The sequence below is a fragment of the Balaenoptera musculus genome, chromosome 15 (assembly GCF_009873245.2).
Source record: "Balaenoptera musculus isolate JJ_BM4_2016_0621 chromosome 15, mBalMus1.pri.v3, whole genome shotgun sequence".
Lineage (NCBI taxonomy): Eukaryota > Metazoa > Chordata > Mammalia > Artiodactyla > Balaenopteridae > Balaenoptera > Balaenoptera musculus.
Genome location: NC_045799.1, coordinates 64,548,697 through 64,567,703, shown reverse-complemented (window position 1 = coordinate 64,567,703; position 19,007 = coordinate 64,548,697). Strand labels below are relative to the sequence as shown.

Sequence of the window (19,007 nt, the reverse complement as noted above, 5' to 3'; positions counted from 1 at the left end):
TCAGACAGACAGAATCACAGTAACGGCTCTATGGACAGTCCACCGGATGCTCTACTGGCTTAGAAACCAGGAGACCTGGGTTCTGGGGTCAGCATGGATCTGATTGCTCAGTTAGTCACTGCTCCTGACAGCTGTTTGCTTGTCTGGTCATAAAGCCTTGGGACCCATCATTCCGCAGGCCCCACCCAGGTGCCAGGTGGTGTGACTCATGCAGGTGCCCCCGAGCCCTGCAGTTCTGAAGTCTGGCAGACGGAGGAGGCTCCCAAGGCCCTGAGTCCTCCCATCTCAGACTAGGTTCTGGGTTCCTGTGAAAAAGGCCCCTCTGTGCTGTCCAGGACAGTAGCCGCTAGCCACACGTGGCTGTAAGATGTAAATTGAATACAGTCTGATAAAATTAAAAATCCATTTCCTTAGTCTTACCAGCCACATTTCAGTAACCCAGTAGCCACAAGTGGCTAGTGGTCACCATGTTAAATAGTACAATTATAGAACATTTCCATCACTGCAGGATGGTGCCACTTGACACATGATGCCCTGCCGTGGGCTGTAGCCGTGCCGACCTGTGTAGCTCAAGGACAGAAATTGCCACAGGGCTGTCCAGAGAGATCCTGTTAAATCTGAGTCAGATCGTTCTCTGCTGAGAACCCCCCTTGGTTCCCACCTTACCCAAGTAAGGTAACAACATGGCCCACAGGCCCCACGTGGCCTGGCCTGTTTCTCCCCGACCTCCTACCCTATTACTCTCTTCCCTGCTGACTCTCCTTCAGCCACACTGGCCTTCTTTTTCCTCGAACTGACTAGGCACAGTCCTGCCTCAGGGCCTTTGCACTTGCTCTTCTCTGTCTCTACCTTGCTCATCTCTATCTTCTGCTGGATGCTCTTCCTCCAGGTAACCATGTGGCTCTCTCCCTCCCTCCCTTCAGGCTTTGCTCAAATACACCCCTGCTTTATTTTTCTCCAGACATCTATCACCATTTGAAATATATTGTTCTTACTTGTCTATTGTCTGTCTCCTCCAGAGGCAGGGGGAGTTTGTGTGTCGTATTCAAGGCTGCGTCCCAGTCCTAGAACAGTGCATGGCACGTAGCAGTTGCTCAGTAAATCTTTTCAAGTGAATGAGTGAATGAATGGATGGGTGGGTGGGTGGTCCTACCAGGAGTAGGGCCTTGATGAGTCCCTGGCCTCAGAGGTTTTTTGAGCACTTGGTAGAAATGTCATAGAAGCTTTAACCAGATCCCCTGCACCGTGAGCTCCTTGGTTAAGACCCTTTGGCAGCTGTGAGCACAAATTATTCAGGTGCCCCAGCTCCAGTTAGCATCCAAAATCAAAGCAATGTCACACACGTAGACATGAGGGGAAAGAAGTCTAAGAAGCTCTGAAATCGATGTCTACATTGTCTTATTGGTAACATCAAACTGGGTGTACGTGCAGTGTCTAATAGGGCTGGCTTGTGTAAAGTACCTGAAATAGAAAGGCTGTAATATACAGTCAACATTCCAGTCAATATTTTTTTGCCAGCTTTTTCAATTGTGAAATAAAAAGTCACCCCTAAAGAAAAGAATAATATTAAATGCTTAAATTCCTTACATCTTCTTCTCATTTTTTTGGTGCCCCTCTTTTGCTGGTGTGCTAAACATGTACTTTGGTCTACCTGGTGGGTGAGCCAATGTTACCTGTATCCTCAGCACCAAATTCATTTATTCACAATTCATTCATGCATGCATTCATTCATTTAACAGGTTTTTATTAAGCATCTACCATGTGTCAGGCTCTGTCTTACAGCCTGAGGACTCAGTGGTGAAGGAGAGAGATGGGGTCCCTTTCCTCATGGAGGTCACAGGCTAATGGGGGAGGGAGACGGTCGGAGACAATACGCAGGTAAACACATAAGGAGGAGGATGGGATAATGACAAGGACGCAGGGGGCTGGGCACTTGGGAGATATGTGCTGGTTGGAGGAGGGGAGGGAAAACTCTTCGAGGCAGGAAGCAAGTCTGCAAACCCTCATCGTCTCCAGAGTCCCCGCTCCCCGCCCAGAGTCCCACACAGAGAGGGACTCCATGCAAGGTATCAAACAGAACTAATTCCCACAGCAGCTGGCCGGTTGCCTGGACCAGATGACCCAGAAGGTCCCTTCTTCCCCAGAGTTTCCATGATTCTGTGAGTGGGAAGAAAAACCCTGAAGTGAAGCCAGCACCAAATACGGTCAGGCTAGGTTCTTGGCAAGCTCTTGAGGGAGGCTGGTGGTGGTTTTGGTACCATTTAGGTCACAGTTGGCCTGTGCCCACATTCTGGGAATGTTTGTGCTCGTTGGTAGGATTTGGTGTCCTGTGGAAAGAGCTGCCAAGAAAGTTGGGACCTAAGGATGCTCTCCAGATGTGCTTGCCTCTGCCCATTCATTCATCCATTCATTCATTCTCCAGATGGAGAGGTTTCTGTGAGCAAGACACTGCTCTGAGCCTCAGAGAGACTAACTTTGTCCTTAACCTGGAAGAACAACAGATACCAGAAAAAGTAGTTACCCCTGCCCCTGTCCCCACATCTCCTGTAATAATTCCCCAGTCATCCTCCCACCTAAGTGACCTCCTGCTTCCTGAAATCTGACTCCAGTGGCCAACAGATTCTAGACCTTCCTAGATGGAGGCAGCCCCGTATCTGAGACATGCTCCAGCCTCCCATGCAAATGGTCATCAAGCAGCCCACACACCACAGGCTTAAATGATCAACTCAGGAGAACGTCCGACAGTAACTCTAATGAGCCATTCTTATCCTCTCAGGATGAGAAAACCAAGGCTAGGAGAGGTGATGCCACCTGCCTTTCTAAGAATCGGTAGAACCAGGAGTCTGTCTTGACATCAAAGCCTTGGGCAAACTGCCATCTCTCCAGGCCTCAGGTTCCCTGTTGAAAAGCCAGGGCAGCAAAGCCTTCCCTGCAGGTTGACGTGAGAAATTCGGTGATGTCATGCTTTGAAAAGTGTGTGGTCCTATATGCAAAGGGTTGGAGGTGTACCAGCTATAAAAATAATGATGCTTGTGTTCAAGGGTATGGTTGTGATTTTTTTTTTTAACTTGAAGATGGAGAACTTCCCAAGGATGTCTGAAAAGGAAAAAGCGTTCCTCTTCAGTGATGGCCATTTTAAGATTTATTTTTTTATTGATTAATTGATTGATTGACTGATTGCTATGTTGGGTCTTCATTTCTGTGCTAGGGCTTTCTCTAGTTGTGGCAAGTGGGGGCCACTCTTCATCACGGTGCGTGGGCCTCTCACTATCGCGGCCTCTCTTGTTGCGGAGCACAGGCTCCAGACGCGCAGGCTCAGTAATTGTGGCTCACGGGCCCAGCCGCTCTGCGGCATGTGGGATCCTCCCAGACCAGGGCTCGAACCCGTGTCCCCTGCACCAGCAGGCAGATTCTCAACCACTGCGCCACCAGGGAAGCCCAGTGATGGCCATTTTGAAAATAGAGTTTTCCATCAGAGACTTGCTGGGAAATGTAAATAGGATGTATCCTTCCTGTGGTGTGGCTGCAAGAACAATCAGATGATTAGTTTGTGTGGCATTTTATTGTTTACAAAGCACTTGCAAATCCATGGCCCACCGAGTGGTCTCATAGTAAAGACTACAGCTTTGGCATTTGACAGACCTGTGATAGGTTCCTAGTTCCAGCACTCCCTAGCTGTGTGAGTGGGCAAAGCACCTAACCTCTCCGAGCCTCACTTTCTTCATCTGTAAAATGGGATAATTCTGTTCAATGAGTCGCTCGGAGAATTGAGTGTGGTGATGCGTATCGTGTACTTCAAATAGCCTGGCACAAGGTACGTGCTCACAGATTCCCAGCCAGTATTATTTATGTTGTTGGTAAATTTGTCCTCATGATCACGCCGCTGAGGTCATGGTATTATATCCGCCGTTCCTGAGATGAGAAACATGTGACTCAGAGACGGTCTTTGTTTCTCCTGGGGTGGCCTGGCTAGTGGGTGACAAGCTAACCCGTCTCCAGCTCCAGCCCTGGGTCCCTGACCCCGAAGCAGTTGCTGAATATTCAGTGGGTCAGCGCTGCTCCGTATTCAAAGGCCTTTGTTCTGGTTAATAACAGCCCTTTGTTGCTGGCCAGAGGGAGGAGCGGCCGGGCTTTGACCCTCTAGCCTTCAGCCTCCACCCCAACCCCGGACCCCCATGTTTGCTTAGGGAGCCGTGTTACTAATGGAAGTGTGTCATGCCCTCAGGGGGTGCTGGGGCCGGGAGTAAAGGTTGAGCCGGATTCGCGGGCTTGCACTTGGTGACTGGCAGGGCTCCAGATGCGTGTCCGTGTCATCAGCAGTGGGGCAGCTCTTCTGCTGTGTGAACTTGCCCATCAGAGAGGCAAGGATTACAGCTCTGCACTGTCAAACTCCAACTCGGATCAAGGCCTTGGCTGGTCCCCTCCCCCCAGCGCTCCCTCGCTGTTAGCTATAAGTACATTTACAGAGCCCACTGCATGCAGGGCTGTGCTCAGTGTTTCTGCCTGCATGATCGCCTCTGATTCTCACAAGCTGGCACTCCTGTGATGGATCTCGTCCTTAGCCCTGAAGCCTACAGGGTGATGCTTTGAAACGTGGTCAGATCACGACATGCTTTGGCCCAGAGCCCCGGATGGCTGCCCGTCTGCCACATTGAAGGGTCATAGCGCAGCCCACAGAGTCTGACCTGGTTTGGCCTGGCCACCTCTCTGATCCCTGCTTTCCATTCTTCCGTCCCAGCTCCCTGTTGTTGCTTAATAGATTGCTCCAAATGTGATGGCTTAAGCCATTTTATTGTTTCTGCTGATTCTGTGCATCAGGAAATGAGCAGGCTACAGAGGAGACAGTTTGCTCAGCTCTGTGTCCTGTCTGCTGGGTCTGAGCATCCAGTGGCTTTTTCATGCCCATGGTGGGGCCTGGCGAGGATCACCAGGGTGGCTGGGGACCGGCTGCAATGGCCCGCTGGGGTCATAAGCCGGGACCTTGATTCTTACTGTCAGCCAGTTCCTTGGTCGTCCTCCTTGGAGCCTTGGGGCCTCTTTCTCTCCACGTGGTTGTGTCAGCAGCATCGCTGGACTTCTAACACAGCAGCCCCAGGCTCCCAACTGCGCAAAGTAGAAGCTTCCTGACCCTTTTAAGGCTTGGATCTGGAACTGGCAGAGTGTAACTTCTCTCGTGACCTTTGGTTAAAAACAAGTCATGGGTCCAGCCTGGATTCAAGGGGAGGAGACCACAGAGGGCTGGTGTGGCTCTTTGGGGGCCACCAACAAAAGAGCCTTCGAGGCTCCCGTTCATTCACTCTTCCCCACCCACCTAGGCCTCCATGCTCTTCTTCAAGCATGCTGTGCATGCCCCTGCCTCAGGGCCTTTGCACTTGCTGTTTCCGTCTCCCAGGATGCCCTTCCCCAAATATCCACAGGGCTCACACACCCCCTCTATTTAGCCTCAGTGCCATGTGAGTAGGGTGTTTACTTTGTTCACTGTAGTATCCCTAGCTCCAGATCTGACACATGATAGGTATATTTGGTGAATGAATGAGTTTTTGAGATGAGGAAACTGAAGCTCAGAGAGGTTGAGTAATTTCCCCAAAGACACACAGCTAGTAAGCGACAGACCCCAGATTCAAACCCAAGCAAGCTTTGCTGCCTGGAGGAGTAATTGCTTAGGTTATCACAGCTGCCTCCTACCTCCTCCTTCCATGTCCTGTCTCCACTCAGGATGGTCTTCCCAAACTAAAATCGGATCAGGTATAAAATCCATCTTGAAAGTGGCATTCGTTCCTCACCTTCAACAGAAAGCTCTCCCTCCTTGGACCTCTGCACAAGGCACAGCAAAACTTGGCCTCCAGCTGTGGTCTGATGTAGCAGAATGAATATTCTCTTTTTTTATTTTTTATTTTTATTTTTATTGAAGTATAGTTGATAGAGATTCTTGGGTAGGCAGACCTGGCTCTGTTTCCAATGCCCCCACCCCCAGGCTCTCTAAGCACGGGCAAGTTATGAATGTCATCCATTCATCCATCTATCCAATAAGTATTTATTGAACTACTCTGAGGCAGGGATGCTGCTAGGTCCTGGGTTGCAAGGGTGAGGAAATCTTCACAGTCGCTGCCCTCAGAGAACTTACAGTCCACTGGGTAAGACAGACATACTCACATGGTCACACAAAGAAATATAAGGTTATAGATTGTGATAAGTGCTGTGACGGACTTACTGTGTGTGGGAAAATGTGTAAAAAGACACCTACAATAGTGCAGTGAGACAGGGTTGGTTTCCTCGAGGAAGTGGCATTCGAGTAGGAGCTAAGAAGTTCACTCCAGGCAGAGGGAACAGCATACACAAAGGCTCTGAGGAGGAGGGAACGCAGGCCCATTTTAGTATAGGAAGGATCCTAAGAAATGTAGGTTGGAGGTCAGAGAGCCTGAGGAGCTGGAGAGGCGGGCAGGAGTCAGATCATGCAGGGCTTTGAGGGCTTGGGCAAGGGGTTGGAGAACCCATGAATGACTTTATTTTCTCATCTGTAAAATGGGGATGATAATAGTACCTACCTCAGTATGTGTGAGCATCTGTGGTCAGTTGGGCAACAGCTGGCTGTAGGCTGGCCTGGGGTGGGCTCGATTGGGGTGATCATCCCTGCTGTACCTGATCTCATCCTCCAGCAGGTTAGCTCGGGCTTGTTCACAAGGCAGCAGCTGGCGTCCAAAGAACAGCAGAAGCTGGCAAGGCCTCCTGAGGCTAGGCTTAGAACTGGCACAGCATCACTTCTGTTACATTCTGTTGGTCCAAGCAGATCATAAGGCCAGCCCACATCCCATGAGTGGTCATGAAGCTCTTAACATAGTGCCTGGTACAAAGGAAGTGCTCTGTAAACGCCATTATTATTGTTGTTGTTGATGATGTTGTTATCGCTATGCATTTGCAAAGCAGTTTATGCTTTTCAGAGCTTTATCCCATACAGGGGATACCCTACACTGTGTGAGGATAGTTGGGGCAAATGTCACTAGCCCCGTTTGCCAAATGAAAAACAGAGGTTAGTTTACTCAAAGCCACACACCTAGCAAGTGGCTGCAGCCAAACACTAGAATGCAGGTATCATGTAACTTAAAACACACCTGCTGAAAGTGAACCCTTTTGCAGATGATTTCATTGTCCTGAGCACCATCCTGGTAAATAAAATAATTAAGATACAAATACTTTTGTCAGTGGCCCAGGCTCCTGACTGTGAGGTTTAGTTAGGGTCTCTGAGATCCAAGTCTCCTACATAAGTTTTGGTTTTTGGTTCCCAAGTTCACTGGGGTGAATGGTGGTTTTCTTCTTTCTTACCCAGAGAGCCTCTCTTTGGACTCCAGTTGCTTTTCTTCTCCACCTGTGAATTTCCTTCAAGAATTGCCAAGCTACCGGTCTATTGCTCGTAAGAGGACGACCATCCTTTCCCGGGACAAGCAAAGTGGCACTTTGCTGAAGCCAACAGACTCTTACAGCTCCCAGTTGGAGGGAGAAATCACTGAAAACCTTGACAGCCAATCCATTCGGAAATACGCACTGAACATCTCTGAGAAGCGGAGACTAAGGTTTGTCCAGTAGCCATCTGGAAGGCGTATGATGTATGTTTTGGGAAGAGGTCCTTTTTATGCATGGAATGCATTTCCTGACGAGTTCACATAATTAAAAGTTTATTACTTAGGATAAGCTAAGCTGCTGTGACAAAGATACCCACACAGGTAAAATCTCAGTGTATTAGAAGTTTATTTCTTGCTCACATAAAAGTCCTGGGTTGAGGTCAAGGGGGGACTTTGCAGTCACTCAGGGACCCAGGCTCCTTCCATCTTGTGGCTCTGCAACCCCCAAAGCCTCATCGTTGTCTGTAGTCACTCTGTTCCCCTTCCCCCCAGCACCTGACAACCATTAATCTACTCTCCGTCTCTATAGATTTGCCATTCTGGACATTTCATATACATGGAATCATATGACATGTGACCTTTTGTGTCTGACTTCTTTCACTTAACATCATGTTTTCAAGGTTCATGTAAGCTGTAGAACGCATCAGTGCTTCCTTCCTTATTATGGCTAAATAATATTCTACTGTGTGGATATAGCACAGTTTGTTTATCCATTTATCCTTTGATGGAGATTTGGGTTGTTGACACATTTTGGCTATTGTGATTAACGCTGCGTTGAACATTGGTGTACAAGTTTTTGTTTGAGACCCTGTTTTCAATTCTTTAGGAGTATCTGCCTAGGAGTGGAATTGCCGGGTCATATGGTAATTCTGCGTTTAACTTTCTGAGGAACTACTGAACTTTTTCCCAGTGGCCACACCATTTTACATTCCCACCAGGAGTGTATGAGGGCTCCAGGTTTTCCACATCCTCTCGGCCGGGGTTTTATTTGGTGCTGAGGTTGATGACACTGCATTGTCATTGTCCTGCTTGTTTTTTAATGCAGGGACATTCAGGAGACCCAAATGAAGTACTTATCTGAGTGGGACCAGTGGAAACGGTATAGCAGCAAGTCTTGGGAGAGGTTCATAGAGAAGGCTCGCGAGATGACAACCCACCTGGAGCTGTGGCGGGAGGACATTCGCAGCATAGAAGGTACCACACCCCACACTGCACGTGCTCCTCCGTAGAAGTCTCCTGCGCCTGAGGAAAGTACAGCTTTGTTTTCACTCACCCCCAGCTGAAACGTAGCATTTCCTTCCGTGATGAATGCCAGCAACTAACCACAGTTAGGATTAATAGAGCCTGTGTCTTCGTCACCAGGAACATCACAGATGTCTTCCTGTCCCTTCCCGTTGTTGTAGTTGTCTGGGAATAGCATCTGCGCTCATCACGACTTTGAAATTACAGCAGTGATTTAGATCTGCCACTAGATCTTGTTATTTAATATGTTAATGAAAACGCTCATGTATTAATCTGTCACAAATTTAGTTTATACAGTAATGTTGTGATCATCATACGACCATTTGTATTTTGTGCGTTTAAAAATGTTATTCCAAGATGGGGCTCGATAAGCCTCATCAGACTGCCAAAGACACCCATAGCCCTGAAAATATTAAGAATCCTACTTTCCCATAATGGTGAGAATTGGGATGAAGTACAGGCAGAGCTAGGAGATATTGAGGGTTTGGTTCCAGACTACCGCAATAAAGCAGATATAATAATAAAGCGAGTCACACGAATTTTTTGGTTTCCCAGTGCATATAAAAGTTGTGTTTGCACGATACTGTAGTCTATTAAGTGTGCAATAGCATTATATCTAAAAAAATAGTGTACATACCTTAATTAAAAAGTACTTTATTGCTAAAAAAATGGCTAACCATCATCTGAGCCTTCAGTGAGTTGTAATCTTTTTGCTGGTGGAGGGTTTGAAGTATTGCGAGAATGACCAAAATGTGACACAGAGACAGGAAGTGAGCAAATGCTCTGGAAAAATGGTGCTGATAGACTCGCTTGATGCAGGGTTGCCACCAACCTTCAATGTATGAAAAACAAAATATCTGTAAAGCGCAGTAAAGCAAAGCACAATAAGAGGAGGTAAGCCTGTCATAACAAAATCCATAGACTGGGTGACTTAAAGGATAGAAATTTATTTTCTTACAGTTCTGGAGACTGGAAGTTTGAGATCCGGCCACCTTGTCACTCTGTCCTCAAATGACCTCCTCTTTGTGTGTGCTTAGGGAGAGAGAGCACGCTTTGTTGCTTTTTCTTCTAAGGGGACTAACCCATCATGAGGGCCCCACTTTCCTGACCTTACCTTAACCGTGTTACCTCCCCAAGGCCTGTTTCCAGATACCATCACACTGAGGGTTAGAGTTCCAACATATGAATTTGGCAGGGGGTGGGGGGAAACAATACAATTCAGTCCATAGCAAGTATACAAAAATTGGAAGTTATGAAAAAATGTAAAATTAGAAAAAAAAATTAAACATTTGGGTGATAAAACTGAGCCAGGGGGAAAATACCTTTTAGAATTACCTGGTTTCTACTGGAAAGCAAAACAATTTACAAGCTTCTCCTCAAAACTGCTGAAATGGAAATTTTGTGAAGTTTTGTAAGGAACATGGCAGGATATGTGAAAAAATTTATTGCCCCCATTATTACTATTTTAAAGCCTATAAAATACCAGTGGTAATCTATTCAATGAACTTTTTTAGTTGTTTTATTGGGAGAGTGTAAACTTATTTCCAGGGGGGGTTCATTAGAAACTTAGAACTTCAACCATCCACTTTAGAAGTTTAACTGAACATCACCTTTGGAGCAAAAAATAATAAAAGCTAACCTCTCTTGAGCCTTCACTGTGAACTGGGCGTTGTGTTCAGCATTTTACTCACATGATCTCAGTTGATCCTCACAAGAACCCATTTTTCATATAGGCATTTATCATTTGCATGGTTCAGAGAGATTAAAATACTAGCCCAAGTTCATTGGCTAGGACAAGGCAGACCCAGAATTTGAACCCAGGCAGTCAAGCTTCAGAACGCAAGGTTTTAGCCACCATGCCCAGATTCCTCTCTTGTTAAGTGGTGGCTTTTATGGAGATTTTCATTCATAAAGTGGCTTATGTGTTGGAAGGTAGTTTCTCCCCATGGAACTGGGCCCTTGATTTTCTCTTCAGTGACTCCAGTCCTGTGATTTCTTGGCTGACAAGGTTCTCATCTGGCAGGAAGTGAAGGATTGATAGTTAAGCTCCTTACCTCTCTCAAGGAGAGAAGAAGAGATTGTGGGTCTCACATCTTCAGTCTCAGAATGTAAGTTCTTTGCCTGCACCAAGAACAAGCAGACATCCTTATTCTTTGAGAGCTTTCTGTCTGTCCTTAGTAATTTAATCATTATTTGGTGGAAGGTTTGTTTTCTATTTGAAAAATCAATGAATGTAATTCACTACCTTAACAGAATAAAGGAAAAAAATTATATGATTAACCCAACAGATGCAGAAAAAGTGTTGATAAAATTCAGTTCTCATTCTCAGCAAATAAGAAATAGATGGGAGCCTTCTTTTTTTTTTTTTTTGGCTGCCCTGTGTGGCTTGTGGGATCTTAGTTCCCCAACCAGGGATTGAACCCAGGTCACCACAATGTGAAAGAGCTAAGTCCTAACCACTGGACTGCCAGGGAATTCCCAGGAACTTTCTTAATCTGGCAAAAAATATCTATAAACATTCTGTAGCACACATCATACTTAATGGTGAAATATTGAAAGCTTTTCTTCTAAGATTGAGAATGAGGAAAAGGCTTCTAATTATCACAGATTCTATTCAGCATTGTCCTGGAAGTCCTAGCCAATGTACAATGATGGGAAAAAAGGGTCAATGACCAGAAAGGAAGAAATAAGTTGTCTCTTATTTTTTGCAGATGACATGATTTATTTGTAGAAAACAAAAAAGACAAACTATTAGAATTGATGTAAATTTGGCCAGGTTGCTAGATATAAGATCTATATATAAAACCAACTGTATTTCTATATACCAGCAACAAACATTTAAAAAATAAGTTATACAGTAGTATCATTGCACCTAGGAATACATCTATGGAACTATGTGAAATAATTCTGCACAGAAAACTATAAAATATTGTTGAGAGAAATTAAAGAACCTAAATATACCATGTTCATGGATCAGAGACTCAATATTGTAAAGATGTCACTTGTTCTCAAACTGACCTATATAGTCCATGTAATCCCAGTCAGAATCTCAGCACATTTTGCACACGCGTGCATGTGTGTATGTGTGAAAATGAATATGCTGATTCTAAAATTTATATAGAGATGCAGAGGACCAAGGATGCCCGAGGAAGAAGAAAGCCTAAAGACTTAGAGCACCATATATCAAGTATTATTATATCTGCAATAATGAGACAGTTCTGGTATTGGTGCAAAGATAGACAAATAGACCCATAGAACAGAAGAGAGAATTCAGAAACAGGTCCATAAATATATAGTCAATTACAAAAGCACTACTGCAATTAACTAGGGAAAGGATAGCCTTTTCAATAAATGGTGCTGAGTCAATTAGATATTCCTATGAGAAAATATTGAGCCCTCTCTCACACCATCTCAAATTATTGATTTAAGAGTGATTGTAGATTTACATGTGAAAGTTTAAACTTAATAATTTCAAGTAGAGCCTTGAAATTATTCTTCCTTCCTCCCCCACTAAGATCCTCCAATTTCAGTTCAGTGGCTGATTGAACCTACAGTGGGTACTGGATCAATACTCCTGGTCAGTGATGTCTGGATTTCTTTTTTCCAGGGAAATTCGGCACTGGAATTCAGTCCTACTTCTCCTTCTTACGGTTTCTGGTATTGCTGAATTTGGTGATATTTCTGATCATCTTTATGCTGGTTTTGCTCCCAGTCTTGCTCACCAGATACAAGATCACCAACAGCAGCTTTGTGCTCATTCCATCCAAAGGCGCGGGTGAGTATAAGGCCTGGTTTGCCATGAGGAGTGTTCTTTTCATTGTGTACCTAGCTACAACGCTTCTTTCTCTAGCAATCTTTATAATCTAAGTCTTGGGTGACTGTATTAGTCAGGACAGGCTAGGTTATGCTGCAGAAACAAATGACCCCATAGCTCAGCGCCCAGTAACCACAAAGGTTTCTTTCTTGCTCGCGCCGTATGTCCATCACTGTTTGGTGGTGGCTTTGTTCCATGTTGTGTTCACTCTGGAGCCCAAGCTGAGGGAGCAGCCTCTCTCTGCACCACTGACAGTCACGATGTCCAAAGGAAAAAGAGCCATGGCAAACATGTGCTGGCTTCTAATGCTTCTGCCTGGAGATGACACACATCCTTTTTGCCACATCTTACTAGCCAGTGCAAGTCACTCGCCACTCCTGGGTTCAGCAAGGTGTTTGGGAGAAGCAATGGAGGGTGGGGAAGTGGACTATTTAGTAAACATAATACAGTCGACTCTGGTGACTTTATTTCAAGCTTTTATTTCAAGGCTTTTATCTCCGATAACAGTGATGCTCAGGCTGCTGTTTGTTGAACATCAGTCGTCTGCCAGATGCTATGGCAGGTAATGGACCTGTGTTTTCTTACTGAATTCTCAGTGTAAGTCAGGTCTGGGCATCCTGTTTTTTCAAATGGGGATAATTTCTGTCATTCCAGAGATGTTTATTTACCACCCTCTAGTACCAGGCTCTGTGCTAGGAGCTGGAAGTGGAAACCTCCTGCTTCTATCACATGAGTCCTTTCCCCAGAAGAACCGCCCCCACCCCCCGCAGTCACTTCTGTGGCCCTAAACATTCCTCCTCATCATATTTGTTTTTGTTTTAATTCTATTACACTTAAAAATCAAATAAGAGTAACGTGGAAACGCTGACTTTGAGTGCCTACTGCATGCCCGATGCTGCATTCTCATTTTCTAATATGTCCATTTCACAGATAAATATCTCCGGCTGCTGTGTGAAAACCCTGGGTTCAGTTTCAAGGCCCAGCTCTGTTAGTTGATTAGATTTTGTGAGCCTCATTTTCCTTATCCGTAGAATGAAGGTGATGATTTAACTAGTGAGACAATTGTTTCATTATTCAAATAATGTTGTACTACACTATTTAATACTTAGCTCATTAAAAGATAATAAATACTTATTATTTAAAGTATAAATAATTGAAAACAATAATATAAATTCTATATTATTTAATACAGAAAACTTAGGTATAAGTAATGATTAAGCAATACTCATAATTTTTAAATGAATATTAAATAAGATAATACAGTGCTTTGCCCATGGAAAGTGCTCAATAAATGCAGCTTTTTTTTTTTTTTTTTTTAGTATTATTTCTTTCTAGAAGAACTGAATGCTATTCTGTCTCACTAGACGCCACTGTCTGTTCAGTTCTCCCTTTAGCCGTGAGCAGGGCCTTGGGCGGAGGGAGGCCACGCTCTTGGAGGAAATGAAGCTGCACTCTGAGCGTGGACACCACGCATCTCTTCGTTTTCCTCATTATTTCCTCTGACTGCATCCTCCTCCTGCACATGCTTTTTTTATTTTGACTTACCTAGTAAACTTTGTCCCTTAAGGTAAGGGTCAGAAGTCCCTCTCTTCCTCTTCTCACTTCCCTTCCCCATTCCTTCAACAAGTGTTTATTGAGCACCTGTTGTGTGCTGGGCCCTGAGCCAGGCCCTGGGGCTACAGCAGGGACCGCCACAGGGTACTGCACTATAGCAGAGGATGGGCGTTAGGAAGGGACCACACGAAGAGGTATATAAGCTATGAATTTGCCTCTGGGGGAGGGGAAAGGATAAGGTGCTGAGAGGTCAGACAGCAGGACACTGGAGGCTGAGGGGTCCCCCAAGCCCTCTGTGAAGGCAGGGATATGTAAGGCGAGCCCAGGAGGACAAAGAGAAGGCAGCTGTTGGAGAGCTCAGGGAAGCTTCTTGGTGCAGAGGAACAACATCTGCAAAGGTTCAGAGCTGGGAATAACTCAGCGTATTAGAGAAATGAAAAGCCAGGTGTGGCTGGTGGGCACACTTCCTGGAAAGGGCCAGATAGTCAATATTTTAGGCTTGGCAGGCCATATGGTCTCTGTTGCAACTATTCAGTACTGCCGTTGTGGCACAAAGATGACCACGGAGAAACGTCCTAAATGGGCATAGCTGTGTTCCGATAACACGGTATTAACAAAAAAAGGCTGCTGACCAGATTTGGCACAAGGGCCATAGTTTGCTGACCTCTAGGCTTGAGGACAGTGAGTGAGGACAGAGTGGCAGCTGTCTCTTTCCATCTTCCTGACTCTTCTCCAAGTAGTGACTGTCTCCCTCCTCATTGCCTCTAATACTGTGTTCATACAACCATTTGAGCACCTTATATACACCTAACTCCTACTTATCTTTTCTGCCACTTGATGGTGAGCTTTTCAAAGGCAGAAACTGTTTCTTACTCATCGTTTTATCTCCAGCATGTACCTGGTGCATAGTAATTAAGAAGTGTTCCTTGAATGAATAAGTGAGCACACATGTTAGAATTATAAAATGGCAGAGCTGGAATTGGCCTTGGAGGAACTGGTTCAACTCTCTTATTTTAACAAAGGGGAAACTAAGGTCCAGAGAAGGGGTAGTATATTGGATTATTTTCCCCAGTTTGTCACTCCCCTGTAATTGTAACTTTGCAAAGCTTCCCACTGTGAGCAGAGAATACTTTCTGCCCCCATTGATATTGCTCTTGGCCATGTGACTTCTTTTGTCTAGTGGGATAGTAGTTTGAAATGGCTTTATGTGGTTGGCCTGCCTTATGAGAAGAGCCATGAGGAGAGCACCCCCCCCACCACCAGGTAGCCACTGCCTCTCCAGTCTGGCCCCAGAGTGAAATCATGTAGAGCAGACCTCAGCCCAACTGGGAGCCTGGTGTCCATCCTGGTTTAGCCTGAATCAGCTGAGTGAACTCAAACTGTAGATCCATGAAGGAGAAAATAAATGGAGGTTAAATCATTTGAGACTTTAAGTTTGTTACACAGCAATAGCTGACTGATACAGAGGAAGTGAATTAGTTGTTCAAGCATAATGTAGTGTCACTAAAATTGCTGTTCAAAAAATTTCTTGGTCAGTTATATGTAGGTAAACATGTTTTTTTAAAGTGAAACTGCTTGTTAATTTACACACATGTAGAGATCTTTTAAAACTGGATGTGCTTAAAATGGAATAATAATTATATTGACCACATCTTCCAAAACATGTGCAAACATGAACCCCAAAACGTAAAATACCAATACAATCAGAAAGCCTCTGCTGTTAGTAGACCCATATACGAAACGTATAGAAAAAACACATATCCCCAGGTATTTAGAGAATAGTGAAAGGGGAAAATGGAAGTGTACTTGGTGCACTGGCGTTTAGACTGCAAATAGAAAATCACAGATTCACAAACATATCCATATATAATTGTATATGACATCTAAATGTATACACATATACATGCATATATACACAAATTATGATAGACAAGTTATAGAGACTGAAGCTATTTCCACTGATGTTCTTGTTTTTGTTTTTTACAGATATTCAATGCACAGTGTATCCAATAAGTAGTTCTGGACTCATTTACTTTTACAGTTATATCATAGACTTGCTTTCTGGCACTGTAAGTATTTAACATAACTCTGGATTTGGACCCTCAATACTGAAATAGGTTAATTTAAAGACCAGGTTCCTGAATGTCTGCAGTGAGAATCAAAAACGAATGTTGACACAAGTACCAGTGAAAGAAACAGGATTTGCAGTGACCTTATCGGCAAGGATAATGTTCATCCACCCCTGCTAAGATATACAGGAAATGTGTTTTGTCACTTTCAGCCCTTGGCCTTTTCCTGATTCCTGCCACCTTCGTATTGACCTGCAACAAGATCTGAGTTCCCCTGTAGAAAGAAGTTTCAGTGAAAATAAACCCAGATAGAATTTATTTAACTTCTCTGACATTGAAAGACCTTAACGTATTGTGATCCTAGACCACCTGGATGAAAGCTGTGACTCCTCTTCCCAGCAATTACACACGCAGTTGTGCATGGTACACACGTGCATACATGCCCTTACATGTGCACATGGACACACCGCACTTGTGCACACACATACGCAGTCCCTGAAATCCCTTAAAAGTCTATTAATCCCTGGTTAACCCTGCTGCTCTAAAGTAGAATTAATCTCATCCTTCCTATAGTAGTTCCAAAAGTTTTAAATTCTTCTTTATTCTAAAAAATGTTTTTGTGTGTGTGCTTTCATTTTTTTAATCCCACTTTTTTTCAGCAGATAAGATTGCAGCTATGAAAAGTGGCTGTCTCTGCCTTCTAGACTAGGGTTTCTCAACCTTGGACCCAACACTCCTTTGCTGTGGGCCTGTCCTGTGCCCTGGAGGGTGTTTACAGCATCCCTGGTCTCCATCCACTAGATGCCAGTAGCAGCCCCACTGCTGTGACAAGCAAACATGTCTCCAGACATGCCAGATGTTTCCTGGGGGACAAAATTATCCCAGGTTGAGAACCCCTCCTTTAGATGTTTTGAAAAAATACAAGTATATAAAAATATCTTTCTGAAAGTTACTGGTATTAAAATGCCACGCCATTGAACATTTCTGAATCGATAAATAGAAAGCTTCGAATTTGTCCACTGCATTTGGTTTTGAAAAAGTGGATTTTACGTCTCTGATCTCATGTTTTCCTCAGAACAACTGAGAGGAATTGTCAGGTGGGTGTTAAAATGTCCAATATGCAAATGAGAAAACGGACGCTTGCAAACTATGCAAGGAGAAAGGAAAGTCAGTGACTCACCCAAGGTCACATGCTAGTGAGATCAAATCCCAGAACTGCTGTTAGCCCCATTTCTTTAGGTCACATCCCATGAGAGAAGTTCCTTGTTGTAGATCACCACACACCATGATCTTCTTCGTTATAGGAAAGATTTCACAGGAGACTTAGATGCACTTGATCATAAATGTTCAATAAACTATGCATGATAAAACACAGCCCTGCCCCAAAGAATGAATTTTCTACAGTGATAAAAATGCTCTGGATCTGTGCTGTGAAATTTGACAGCCACTAACTCTTAAGCACTTGAAATGTGCCTAATGTGACCAAGAAACTGAATTTTAATTTAATTTTATTGTTGTTAATTTCAATTTATTTGTTTTCAATATGTGTTTTTAAAACCATTCTACATGCATTACAGAATGGCCATCATGTACATTCCCTGTAATATCACTGTTCTCAGCGATGCAAGCAAGTAGCAGCCTTACACATATTTTTCATGTGTTTTTAAACACTTCTGTTCATGTTTATAGAATGAACAGACCAGCCACTCACAGAACAGGATTTTCTATGTAGCAGGCAAATACCACTTCAACATATTTCTTACAAGTGTTTTTAAACATTTCTATATGTATTACAAAATGACTGTCACATCCATTCATGGAAATAGCAGCAAAAAAAAAAAAAAAAAAGAAATAGCAGGGTTCTGTTCTCCATGTGGGTTGCAAGTCTGTAGCAGTCTTACAAACTTCTCTCTCACACTGAATTTTAAAAACTTTTCTACACACGTTACAGAATCGACATCCCATGCATTGACTAAAATAAAAGTATTCTGAACATACTGAGCAAGTAGCACTTTTACAACCATCATTTTTCCTGTTTTTAAAATCTTCACTAATGCATTATAGTATGCCTATCACATTTATTCACTGAAAAACAGTTCTCAACATAGCAAGTAAGAAGCATTCTTACATCTTTTACATGTGTGTTTTTTTTTTAAATTGAGATATGATTGACATATAACACTGTATACTTTTGAGAATGTACAACATGTTGGTTTGATACTTTATATATTGTAATATGATTACTACAGTAGTTTTAGCTAATAACCTTTATCTTGTCACATATAAATTTTAATTATAAGCCCAAGAGGGAGCTGGCCAGAGAGATTAAGCAGTGGCTTGTCTTTGCTGAAAACAATTGAGGCAAGCTCATGATCGTATCAGAGAAATTATTTTCCAGGCCCAGTGGACCTTTGTCCTGTAATGTAACTTTATTTTGTAGGAGAGATTGATGACAGCCCTGACACCAATCTGGGGCAATAAAAACAGGTTTTGTACAGTTGGGCAAGTTTTATGGCCTGTGTGCCCCAGCTTCAGGAGAGTTAAAGAAAAGATGGAGTCTTCTGTTTCTACATCTTTTTTTTTCTATTAAAAATTTACTTAACTACTCAGTATAAGAATACATGGTTATCATAAAAATATAAGACTTATAGAGTAAAAAATAAAATTACCTCTTCCCAGAGACCGCCAATCCTTTAACGCCATGGTTAATATCTTTCTCAACCTTTCTTGTGCACTTATATGGACTTGTTAATATTTTATAGTATGGATTTTTCATGATCTAACCAGTCCCCTATTGATGGACATTCATATTGCTTCCATTTTCCCCTTTCTAAACAATACTGTAGCGAACATCTAGGTACTACTTATACTATTTCTGTTCTCTGTGTATATTTTCTTCCTCACTTTCCTAGAATGTTCTATCCTTGCTAT

General features: G+C 43.6%; 1 protein-coding gene across 7 annotated transcripts in view; it reads left to right on the top strand.

Moving 5' to 3' along the window:
* TMC7 (transmembrane channel like 7) overlaps window positions 1–19,007 on the top strand; it is a 53,281-nt gene that overhangs the window by 7,098 nt on the left and 27,176 nt on the right. For 4 of the 7 annotated variants that reach the window (XR_005016547.1, XM_036826480.1, XM_036826479.1 and 1 more), the window contains exons 2-5: window positions 7,325–7,568; window positions 8,443–8,591; window positions 12,247–12,414; window positions 15,994–16,076. Coding sequence is in view for 4 of the 7 variants with exons in the window: in XM_036826480.1 (XP_036682375.1) it covers window positions 7,325–7,568; window positions 8,443–8,591; window positions 12,247–12,414; window positions 15,994–16,076 (644 nt within the window). In the remaining 3 variants the exon portion in view is untranslated. Of the gene's footprint in view, window positions 1–7,324; window positions 7,569–7,602; window positions 7,719–8,442; window positions 8,592–12,246; window positions 12,415–15,993; window positions 16,077–19,007 lie in introns of those variants that run through there. The other 3 variants (XM_036826481.1, XM_036826484.1, XM_036826483.1) reach the window with 3 other exon arrangements.